The 12,176-nt window shown below is 43.8% G+C and overlaps 1 protein-coding gene across 1 annotated transcript in view; it reads left to right on the top strand.

The window, feature by feature from the left end:
• Window positions 1-12,176, top strand: part of RMND5A (required for meiotic nuclear division 5 homolog A) — a 44,202-nt gene that overhangs the window by 18,168 nt on the left and 13,858 nt on the right. Inside the window, exons 3-4 of the mRNA XM_048849204.2 lie at window positions 5,727-5,861; window positions 6,061-6,161. Coding sequence (XP_048705161.2) covers window positions 5,727-5,861; window positions 6,061-6,161 — 236 coding nt within the window. The remainder of the gene's footprint in view (window positions 1-5,726; window positions 5,862-6,060; window positions 6,162-12,176) is intronic.

Below are 12,176 nucleotides of genomic sequence, written 5' to 3' on the forward strand. Positions count from 1 at the left end.
TGTTCACTTTAACCTCATCAGCAGAACTCCAAACCCTTAAAGGGAGAGGGCACAGCCTTAAAGGGACAGAGTGCAGGTAAATATAAGCCTGGCATTCCATTATGAGTGCTATACTAGTACCTGTAAGCCTCTGACCACATTCGGTATGAACTAAAGGTTCTTCTTTGAGTGATTGTCCACATGGATTCCATTCTTGGTGTGCATGTGCCTGAGGTTAGATTCTTTTGGCCAGCAATGTCTGTTGGGGCCACACCTGCACCCGAGGTATCCTTCCCTCATGCACACTCCCACCTGAGGGTGTAAAGAGCAGAGTGGACCCAGCTGTCCCTCAGTTCCTTCTTACCACCCATGGCAGTGAGACAGAACCACTACAGTGACAACCTGCTTTCCTGTTTCCTATAAATGCTGTCCTAATGGTTGGTTAGTTAGGGTTGTTGATGTAGATTTATTTTGCCCATTGGCATAAAATCCCCCAACCCTTTTATCACTTAATAGGCTAGGGACCCCCTTGTACAAGAGCTCTAGCCATCATAGCAGAAGCAAAGTCCCCAGCATTCAAAACTTGCCCTTCTTGGGAGGCTGCTGTGCCTCTAAATAATGGTGAGGGGCATATCCCATCTACCACTCGTTTTCCAAGTGGATTCAAAAGGTCTGGGAAACCCATCTTTGATTATTTCTTCTTCAGTGCTCCATGAAGACCTCTTCACACATGGAAAGAAGGACCTAGTGAAGGCTCGTTCCTTTTTGAGGAGCGCTGCGGTGAGCTGTGATTCAACCTTGAGCTCCAGGGCAACATCGACTTAGAGACTCCAGTCGTCGCCTTCAATACCTGTGATGACAACTTTGGAAAGGGGCAGGAAGGAGCACCTCTCCAGAGTCGAGCCACAGTGTAGGTCACCCTCTCTGCTGCCTACAAGGTCCAGACAAAAAGTTAGTGGGGGTCTGACTCCCCTCAGACTAAGGACTTGAAGGGCAGCCATTGGTCTGACCAAGGTCCTTTGCGACCAGCTGTTAGATGCTTGCGGTACCCCCTATACCTGCAGACTGCTATTCCTCTGGCTTCTGGTGCTTTGTCCCTACTGGTACCTAGAACATATATGGTACTGAGTGATTTAGCTGTGAGTCTAGTCCTAGAGTCACCTCTGGAGAGATTGAAAGGGATGCTGGCTAGACCATGGTCACCAAATTCTCTATATTGGAGTGGTACCAACTCCATCGCCTATCTGAGTAGAGGGCTCATTAGTGTCCTTGTACACCTGAAAGTGTTGCCTTACCTCTGTACTCCTCATCCTCTCTGTCAGTACACAGTAGTGACTCATCTCCCACTCACCTCCATGGCGTCACAATGGGAATCCAAGAGGGATTCCAGGAACTGTTCTCAGTAGGAAAAGGCATGAATCTCATAGAGATCAGGCTCCCAGTAATCTCCTCTATGGGTCCATTACCCATATGCCTATCAACTTGGGTCTTACTGGGTACCATGTGATATGCAACCCAATTCCTGCAAGTCAGTAGCTAATGGGACACATGTTGCCAGACTTCACCTGTGCTCCGTACAAGGGTGGCTGAAATGGATGTATTTATCCAGCTCATACCACACAGACATGATGGTTATGGTCCCACAAGAAGTCCTCTCTCTGGTGGAAAGACCCTCACCAGGTGCACAACAGAGTACCTTTCTCTACACCTCCGCCTACCAATTCTGTGGTGACAGATACCTCCACTCAGGGATGGGGAACTCACCTAAACCATCTTTGTACTCAGGACCTGTGGTCCCCTCAGGAAACTTATCTGCACATAAACGTCCTGGATCACAGTCATCCTTCTAGCCTGCAGAGCATTTCTGCTTTTTACTCCAGGTATCCATTATCCAAGTGCTGACCCCATGGCTATACGCTATATCATCAGACCATGAGGAGTCAGGTCTTCGCCACTCTGTCAGGAAGTTGTTCAGCTTTGGCGTTGGTGTATTTTTCACCATATCACACCACTCACCTTGTGTCTGCCAGGCATTCAGAACTTGCTAGCCAACAGGTCCCTAATAACCACAACTGGTCAGTCAAGGACCCAGTGTTACAGAATGTGTTTCGCAAGTGGAAGTAGACCAGTTTTGTCACAGACCAGAACAAGACATGCCATGTGTTCTGTTCCAAAGGGGATCTAGTCCAGGCTCACTGTTGACGCCTTTCTCACTTCCTGAACACTGGGACTGAGGTACGCCCTCTGCCTCCCCTCGGAGGTGGTGAATCTGTCAGCACGCAGCACCCGATCACTTTATCTGCTGTGCCTAACATAGTGTGGCAGAACAATGGTCAGTTTTTACACCCGGACCTAGCTTCGTTACAGCTGACAGCTTGGATGCTGGCTGGATGCTGTCCACTGAAAGAAGCTGTTCAACTCAAGTTTGGAACATTATCCTCCAAAGCAGGAGCGACAGACTTACGAAGAGGTTTTCTGTATGGGTATCTCAGCACTGCTGCCTCCCTTGACAACACCCACAGCAGCAATGCTATTTTTAGCCCTGAAACAATCTTGGCTTTCTGTTGGCTCGGTAAGGGTCCATCTCGCAGCAATATCTGCTCCTGTCCAGGGTCATGCTGAAAGTTCTTACCTACAGGGGCTTGATGAATTGAAGATCTAATTTATGGTTTTTCTCCTGGTTCAGGAGCCCTCTCCTATTTGGAATCTCTGTATTGTCAGAGTTGATGGGTCCCCCCCCTTGAGCCCTTAGCAACCTGTTTCCTATGTAAGTGGCTCTCAACCAGAGGCCCCCTAGGGAGCTGTGTGAAGGTTTCAGGGGGTCCCCCAAGCCAGGCCAGCGTTAGACTTGCTGGGGCCCAGGGCAGAAAGCCGAAGCCCCACCGCATAGGGCTGAAGCCTGGGGCCCTGAGCCCCACCACCCAGGGCTAAAAGCCAAAGTCTAAGCAACTTAGCTTCACGGGAGCTCCTGTGGCATGAGGCCCTGGGCAATTGCCCTGCTTGCTACCAGCCAATGCTGGCCCTGATTTTTATATGCAGAAAACCAATTGTTATGGCACAGGTGGGCCATGGAGTTTTTATAGCATGTTGCAGGAGGGCTCAGAAAGAAAAAGATGGAGAACACTTGCCCTATATCACCTATCAATGAAGATTGCCTTTTTTGTAGCCATTACATCAGCTCAAAGGGTAAGGGAGCTTCAGGCCCTCAGGGTGGGTCCCCCATATACAGTGTTTCATAAGGTCTCGCTCAGGCCTCATCCCAAGTTCTTGCCTGTGGAAGTAGATAAAGAGAATTTGGATGCAGGCCTCTGAAATGAGCAGGAGTCAGGCTAATTCTGGCTTCTCCGACATGCCCAAGGTTGTTTCAGAATTCCATATAAACCAGTTCATTTGTCTTCCAAGCCTCACTTAACCTTGAGAGAAACTAATCTTCACACACTTGCAGCAGTAAGAGCACTGTCTTTTTACACTGACAAGAGAAAACCATTCAGGAATATATCTAGATGGTTTGTGACCTCTGCAGAGAGGGTTAAGGGTCAGGCAATATCTTCTCAGATTATCTGAGTAAAAGTACTTATTATGAATTAGCCAAATTAAATCCACCCAGCCACATTAGAGGGATGCCTTCTTTGGTAGGGCTGTCTCGCTGTCATTGTTTAAGTAGGACTCCTACTACCCACCTCCAGGCAAACAGATAACTGTGTATTAGTCACCAAGAGTGGAATCCACGTGGACAATTACTTTAAGAAGAAACAGCAGTGACTTTCCTACAGTAATTGTGGTTCTTTGAGATGCGTTGTCCACATGGTTTCTATGACCTACCATCCTTCCCCACTACTGTGAAGTCCCACTCCTCATAAATTCTGTATTGACAAAGGAACTGAAGGATGGTTTGACCTGCTTCCACTCTTTATGGCATCAGGTTTGGGAGGACATGAGGACGTCTAGAGCATAAACACGACCCTAACAGACATTACAGGTTAAACAGTTCTTATCTTGTGTGCATGTGATGCATGTTAACAAAGAGTGAAATCCATATGGACAAGTCGTGTTGAAGAACCACTGTTACTATAAGGTTCTTTAGCAAAAGCCTGAGCAGAATTGGACCGATCTGAGTGCTTATTTGTAGCTGTGCATTCCTCCCTGATAGACCAAACTCCTGAGTGCTTATTAAATATCACAGCTGTAATGGGTTCCATCTGTCTAGTCACAATATGCTTGGGAAATTGTCATCAGGATTGGTGATGGAGATGAACCTCGCATGGTTCACAGGATTTTTTCAGATATGAGGATTATTATTAAGCTCTAAGGTGCTCAGGGCTGTTCAAGACATGCAAAAAAGAAAAAGAAAAGAAAAGACAGTCTATACCTCAAGAAGTTTACAAATTAAGACACCTAAGACAAACCTCTTGTTAAATGTGAGACAGCTTGTGAATGGTCATAGCTTTTATATTTTTAATATTGAGCTTTCTGTCTCACTCTATGTCTCCCCTCCTATAATGAGGTGGAGAAGACAGTTGGTTGACTTAGGGCTAGGGGTTTTGTTCCTCACTATTGGCTTTGTCTTTAAGATTGGAAGGAGATGGTTGAGGCCTTATGCACTGAGAGAAGGAGGTTGTTCCACATCTATGGGGCAGCATGGAAAAAAGGCATGAAGATGGTATTTGGTGCAGGAAATAAAGGGAACAGTGAAGCTGGCATAGATTCATAGACTTTAAGGCCAGAAGGGACCATCATGATCATCTAGTCTGACCTGCACGTCACAGGCCACAGAACCTGACCCACTCACTCCAGCAATAGGTCCATAATCTCTGGCTGAGTTACTGAAATCCTCAAATCTTGGTTTAAAGACTTCAAGTAGTCCCCCGTTTACTCTAGTTCAAACCAGTAAGTGAGCTGTGCCTGATGCTGCAGGGGAAGGCAAAAAACTCCAACGGTCTCTGCCAATCTGACCTGGGGGAAAATTCCTTCCTGACCCCAAATATAGTGATCAGTTAGACACTGGGCATCATTGGCAAGTGAAGGGGAGCTATAGTTGAAAGCAAGGATGAGCAGTTTAAATTGGGTAGAATAAGCCTGTGAAGTTCCCACTTTACTCTAAACAGAGTATCTGCCCAGTGTTTATAGTCCAAATGTACCCCTTTTCTGTGGTTTTGCTTCATTGTTAACTAAAACAACAAAACATACCTCAGCCTCAGGTTAAGCTTTCCCTGCAGGACAGCTTCTATACTTTTAATTTCCTCTACCAAGAGAGATACTATAGTCTTTCTGATGTCTCAGTTGGAGCTAATGATTCACCTATTAACATAACTCAGTAGCGTCTTTATTCAAGGTTCTAGCACCTGACAACAGGTTGACCCAGGGTTCTAGAGTTTCCCAAATAGATAAGGGGGAGACAGTGGAGGGACAGATTAGAAGATATGGAAAACTCTCCTCTGCTGACACTTCTCTGTGAGGACATGTCATGGGCTGGAAATCCTTTTATTAATTAACTTGACTTGTAATTTGCTATCATAATTCCTTATATTGGATAAATTTCAGACTCCAAGCAAGCAAGCCAAGGATTTCTTCTTACTGCACACAGAAGATAACGAAGCATGTTTCTCTTAGAATGGGAGGTAATTGAGGGCAGCTGAGTAACAAGCAAAAAGCATCAGAGTGTAGACATAGGTGTCTCTGCCTAATGAAAGAATAATTACATGGAGTTATTTGTTCCAGCCTATTAAATGTTAATTTGTACGTTTCAGAATTTTGACTCGGACATCAGCAGCGTGGGGATAGATGGATGCTGGCAAGCTGACAGCCAGCGAATTCTCAATGAGGTGATGGTAGAACATTTTTTCCGACAAGGAATGCTGGATGTCGCTGAGGAGCTCTGTCAGGTAACCATAGCTCAGGATGATTAACGTTACCAAGAAGTAGAAATTATACCCCAGATAAGCATCTTTAATTTTGTTAGCTGAAGCTCTCAACTGGAGTATTAATATTTAAAGTGTAAATAATTTCAAAAATGAGATACTGCTTTGTAGACTTTTTCTGGCCATTTTTCTGGTAACTAAAAGGTGTGACTTTGTTTTTCAGGAATCTGGTCTTTCTATAGACCAAAGTCAAAAAGAACCATTTGTGGAGTTAAATCGAATATTGGAAGCATTAAAAGTTAGAGTTTTGAGACCCGCGTTAGAGTGAGTTGCTCAGTTTTCTTTATTTGAATACTTTAAGTGAAAATCCAAAGGGTGGTGGAAATCTTGGCATTGACTTCAATACACTTTAAGGAGGGGGTCATAGTTTATAGGAGGTTTAGATGTTATTCTGTGTTTCTTCCCCCCCCATGGCTAGTGCTGAACTTCCAGGTTCTTTCTCCTGGTTGAATGCTTAATTTGAACTACACACAGTATAATCCTGTTATTAATTTAAGCTTGCAGGAAAAACTGTCAGTTACAGAAACAGTTGTATGCCTTAAACAATGAAATGTTACCTAGGTTACAACAAAACACTGTCAGCTTACTTAAAAAGGATCTAATAGTAGAGAGTCCCAAGTACCTCGTGGCTGTGCACCCCACGTTCCCATTGACTTTAATGGGGGCTGAGGGTGCTCAGGGCCCTGCAGGATCATGTTCAAAGCTATTCATTTTGTCAGTTTTGCCAATCAAACACAAATAAGAGAGATCACAAGAGAAGGGAAAAGCTGGAGGATGGAGAAGCAGGTGGTTTGAAGGATAGGTGCTCTTCATGGGCTGGTGGTGATAAGTGAGTCGTGGTGTTAGCTTCACACTAGAGTTTTGCTCTTTCCTCAGGCAGGTAGAGTCCCTGGTTCACCTGAGGTCAGACTGGGAAGATGGATTGCAGGTGAAGTCCTGCTCTTGGACAAAATTATCCTTTCTCCCAGTGGCAAGAGCCAGTGGAGAATGGTATCTGATGTGCAAGCAAAGAGCATCTAGCATATGTTGTTGAACTTCAGGTTATGATATATCTTGGATTTAGTAGGTTTTTCCCCCGTTAGACCTGTAAGGGGAAGTGCACGATAAAGAAAAAAGGCAAGACGATGAAAAATCACCTCTTGTGGATTACTCTGTTTTCTACCTTTCCAGACCATGGATAACTGATTAGGATGTGCTATACAACTTTCAGTGAAGCATGCAACCTTGAAAGAGATTTTGGCACTTGAGTCCGGTTCTCAGTGTGCATCAAATTCTATGTAAATTAACTTTAGCTTCTCTCTTCTATAAATAAAACAAGACAAATTAAAGAATGAGGTGTTAAAAATACATCTTTATTAGCCTTTGATATTTATTCTGTATTACTAGAAATAGTAGAGCAAAGCAAACAGAATTCCTTCACGTTTTCTTGCATGTGATCATCATGCAGTTAGGATATCCAATTTTCTTCATTGTTCAGTGAAGTAATTTTCATATGGGCAAAGACATTTTTCCCTTGGCACTTGTATTCACTCATAACTACTAGTCTTATAGTCTTACTTTGAAAATCTGTGATCATGAAATTGACGTCAAAGTTAAATGCACCGACACTGTGAAGTTTAAGCCATTACTCCACAGACACCGAGTACTGAAATTTTTCTATAGAACATGAGGGCAGCATAAATAATTACTCATTGAATATGCTAAGGTGAATGGAATGTTGAGCTGGTTCAGTGGCACTGAACCAGATAATTACAGGGCATTAATAATCTAACGATGACCTGGATGTACCAATTGAAATGGCATGCATCACCTGCCACTTACATGACACTAAACTGGGAGGAGAGGTAGATATGCTGGAGGGTAGGGATAGGATACAGAGGGACCTAGACAAATTAGAGGATTGGGCCAAAAGAAATCTGATGAGGTTCAACAAGGACAAATGCAGAGTCCTGCACTTAGGATAGAAGAATCCTATGCACCGCTACAGACTAGGGACCGAATGGCTCGGCAGCAGTTCTGCAGAAAAGGACCTAGAGGTTACAGTGGACGAGAAGCTGGAGATGAGTCAACAGTGTGCCCTTGTTGCCAAGAAGGCCAATGGCATTTTGGGATGTATATGTAGGGGCATCGCCAGCAGATCGAGGGACGTGATCGTTCCCCTCTATTCGACATTGGTGAGGCCTTATCTGGAGTACTGTGTCCAGTTTTGGGCCCCACACTACAAGAAGGATGTGGAAAAATTGGAAAGAGTCCAGCGGAGGGCAACAAAAATGATTAGGGGACTGGAACACATGACTTATGAGGAGAGGCTGAGGGAAGTGGGATTGTTTAGTCTGCAGAAGAGAAGAATGAGGGGGGATTTGATAGCTGCTTTCAACTACCTGAAAGGAGGTCCCAAAGAGGATGGATCTAGACTGTTCTCAGTGGTAGCTGTTGACAGAACAAGGAGTAATGGTCTCAAGTTGCAGTGGGGGAGGTTTAGGTTGGATATTAGGAAAAACTTTTTCACTCGGAGGGTGGTGAAGCACTCGAATGCGTTACCTAGGGAGATTTTTAAGGTCAGGCTTGACAAAGCCCTGGCTGGAATGATTTAGTTGGGGATTGGTCCTGCTTTGAGCAGGGGGTTGGACTAGATGACCTCCTGTGGTCCCTTTCAACACTGATATTCTATGATTCTATGATTCTATTTCTTGTAGTTATAACAGTAGCACAACCTTAGTGAAGGGCATTACCTGGGAATTGATAGCTGATTGCTATTAATGACTGTCATCTGCACCTCAGGGCAGCAAGTCCTCTTGGCTCCAGCTAGCTACACATTTCCAGGAAATACCCTGTGCCTCACTCATTGCTACTTGTTTATTTCGGGTAACTCCCACAATGTGCGAAGCACTTGCCAAACAGGAGGGAAGGCATGGTCTTTTCTCCAAGGATTTCATATTCCAAAGACGGGGTGGAAGAAAGTAGTGCAGCATATAAGGAGAGCGATGGAGGTGGTACATAATGACATCTTGATTATAAAAAGTTATATGAACAGTGTTTTGAAAGAATAAAGAGGTACTATAAGCCATTCCCAATTACTCCTCAAACTTGAGATCATTAGTGAGCTAGTTTCCCATGGATGCCGCAGCAGAAGTGGAGCTTCAGGAGGGAATTGAGTTGGACTGGGTAGAGGCCTTGGGGGTGAGCTCAGGAAGATTCAATCCATGCATGGGGGCAGCATAGAAGGAGGCATGGCAGTGTTTGTGTGAGAAGCCAACAAACGGGCAGACAAGGCTGGCAACATTAAATATAGCTTTAAAAGAAGTGTTTAAATGGCAGGCTCACGTACTTGGCTGACCTGATCCCAGGGCTGTTCTGCTGATATCGATGGAGCATAAAGGAGGAAACAGGGAAAGAACTGTTAATTACAGCATCATTAATCAGGCGGGGAAGATACAGTGTTTGGTTAGTTACACAACTGCCCACCTCCCAAAAACAAACAAACAAAAAAACCAACCACCTAAAGATAATCACTGGCCATTGTTTTTTAAGATGAAGCCATTTTTTTAAAAAGGAACATTTTCAGATTAAAGTTCATGTGCCCAGACAGAGTGGTGGAAGTTTTTGAAATAGAGAGATCTATCTGTGTTATTGATTACCCTTTAGATTATTAAAAATAAAAGCTATAAAACTTAAAAATTCTAAGATTAGTAATACATGGGCTAACATTTATATCTAGTTTACTTTTTTACCAGTTATGCTGTTTATTTACTTTTTTGCATGTCACTCAGCTTGAGCAGGTAGGCTACTCAGCCCTGATCCTACATTCTAACCCTTGAGATTCCTGCACTTGCATAGAACCCCACTGACTTCAAAAGAGCTCTGACACTGGCAGAGAGGTTTGCTCATTCAGTCTGATTGCTGGGCTGAGGCCTTAGGTCCTTTCCAGATGGATCCCTGTGCCTCTGTGGAGCCCCATTGATTCCAGGGGGTCTCTATGCGGGTGTAGGGGTTCACTTCTATGGAACAGCTTACAGAATCTAGGCTTTCAATTGTAACTTCTCCAGGCAGTGGACGTTGTCGTCCTATGTATCTGTCCTGCCCTGTGCACAGCAGAGTCCCGATATTGACAGGGGTCTCTGAGCGCTGCAGCGATATAAGGATTCGGTGAGACTGAAGCACAACTTTGAAGGTTGTTTTTACAGAACCTGATTTTGGACTTAAATTAACCTATCATTTGGATTCGAATTGCAAAAGTGAATATGTAGTAAAGCAAGTATTGTTCTGAAAGAAGTATCAGCTTTCTTTGGGAGGGCAGACAGTACAGTGATTAATGCTTCATTTCAGAGCTTGGTAGAGCGTATATGGGGGTTGAACTTGAACTTAGTTAACAAATGAGTGTCACTTGTTGCTTTGGCAGGAATCTTTTTAATAAAAACAGACTGTCCCATGCTGCTGTCTCTGATTGTGACATTAGTCAAAATAACCTGGACAAACTGGAGATATGGTCTGAAGTAAATAGGTTGAAATTCAATAAAGACAAATGCAAAGTACTCCACTTAGGAAGGAACAATCAGTTGCATATGTACAAAATGGGAAATGAGTGCCTAGGAGGGAATACTGCGGATCTGGGTATCATAATGAATCACAAGCTAAATCTGAGTCAACCGTGTAACACTTGCAAAAAAAGCAAACATCATTCTGGGATGTATTAGCCGGAGAGTTGTAAGCAAGACACGAGAAGTAATTCTTCTGTTCTGTTCCACGTTGATTAGGTCTCAGCTGGAGTATTCGGTCCAGTTCTGGGTGCCACATTTCAGGAAAGATGTGGACAAGTTGGAGAAAGTCTAGAGAAGAGCAACAAAAAGCATTAAAGGTCTAGAAAACATGACCTATGGGGGATGATTGAAAAAAAATTGGGTCTGTTTAGTCTGGAGAAGAGAAGACTGAGAGGGGACATTATAACAGTTTTCAATTACACAGAAGGTAGTTATAAGGAGGAGGGACATGAATTGTTCTCGTTAACCTCTGAGGGTAGGACAAGAAGCAATGGGCTTAAACTGAAGCAAGAGCAGTTTAGGTTGGACATTAGGAAAAACTTCCTGACTGTCAGGGTGGTTAAACACTGCAATAAATTGCCTAGAGAGGTTGTAGAATTTCTTTCATTGCAGATTTTTAAGAGCAGGGTAGACAAATACCTGTTAGGGATGGTCTAGAATAATATTTAGTACTGCCATGAGTGCAGGGGACTGGACTAGATGACCTCTCAGTGTCCCTTCCAGTCCTACAATTCTGTGATTCTAGTTGCAGTGTTTGCTGAACAGGCTTTCCTATTTATGAGCCACTTAATCACTCTGTGGATGACATTTAGTGGCACTTATTTCGTAGTAAGGGACTGAGCTTCAGTGGGTGTAGCCAGATGACCAGAACTGTACCATGGACAATATTTTCATGATACTAGCTTCCTGATTTAGAGGTTCTGCTGTTACATTCTTCAGTGACATTAGCCCCCAAGTGGAGATACAATGCTAACAGACTTGGTTGGGTTGAACCGTCTGAGACTTATGCTGCACTGCTGAAATTCAAGCATCTAAGTTTACTGATTGTCAGGGATCCTAGTTTTCCATGATTAAAAAACCCCAAATTCTCTGATTTTAACCCCCCTCCATAAAAATCCCCCTTTTCCCTGATTAAAATGAAACATAACCACAGTGTATATATAGGTATCAATTGAACACAGTGTTCTATTTTTACAATTTTTAAGCAAGTTTGAAGCCTACCAGTGCCATCAATCATTATAATAAAATTAATAGAATTGCAATTTGTATTTCTTACGTATCCCAATACTTCTGTGTCTGTATTCCATACAGTAGGACCCAGTTTGAGCCTCCCTTATCCGGCTCTCCATATGAACTGAACCACCAGCCGCTTGGGGCTGACAGTAGTGGGGCTTGGGCTGTCAACCCTGGGTGGCTGGGGCTCTGGTTGTCACCCCTACCGACTGGGGCTGACCACCCGAGCTCTTGCCACCTGGGGCTGACCGCCCTAGCCTCCTCCTGCCAACTTAAAATAGGGGATAGAAAGCTCTTTGCCAATTCTACTGATTATCCAAATTTTTGATTATTCAATCTGGCCCTGGTTCCAATGAGATCGGAATCGTGGGGTTCCACTGTATATGTTTTTATTCTTTCACAAAATGTAAAAACTAAAGATTCTCTGTAAAAATGCAAATTCTGCATTTTTCCTTGGCAAACGGATTTCTAGGCTCCCTGCTGATTATGAAGGTTATATTTTCCACCG

The sequence above is a fragment of the Caretta caretta genome, chromosome 4, assembly GCF_965140235.1.
Source record: "Caretta caretta isolate rCarCar2 chromosome 4, rCarCar1.hap1, whole genome shotgun sequence".
Lineage (NCBI taxonomy): Eukaryota > Metazoa > Chordata > Testudines > Cheloniidae > Caretta > Caretta caretta.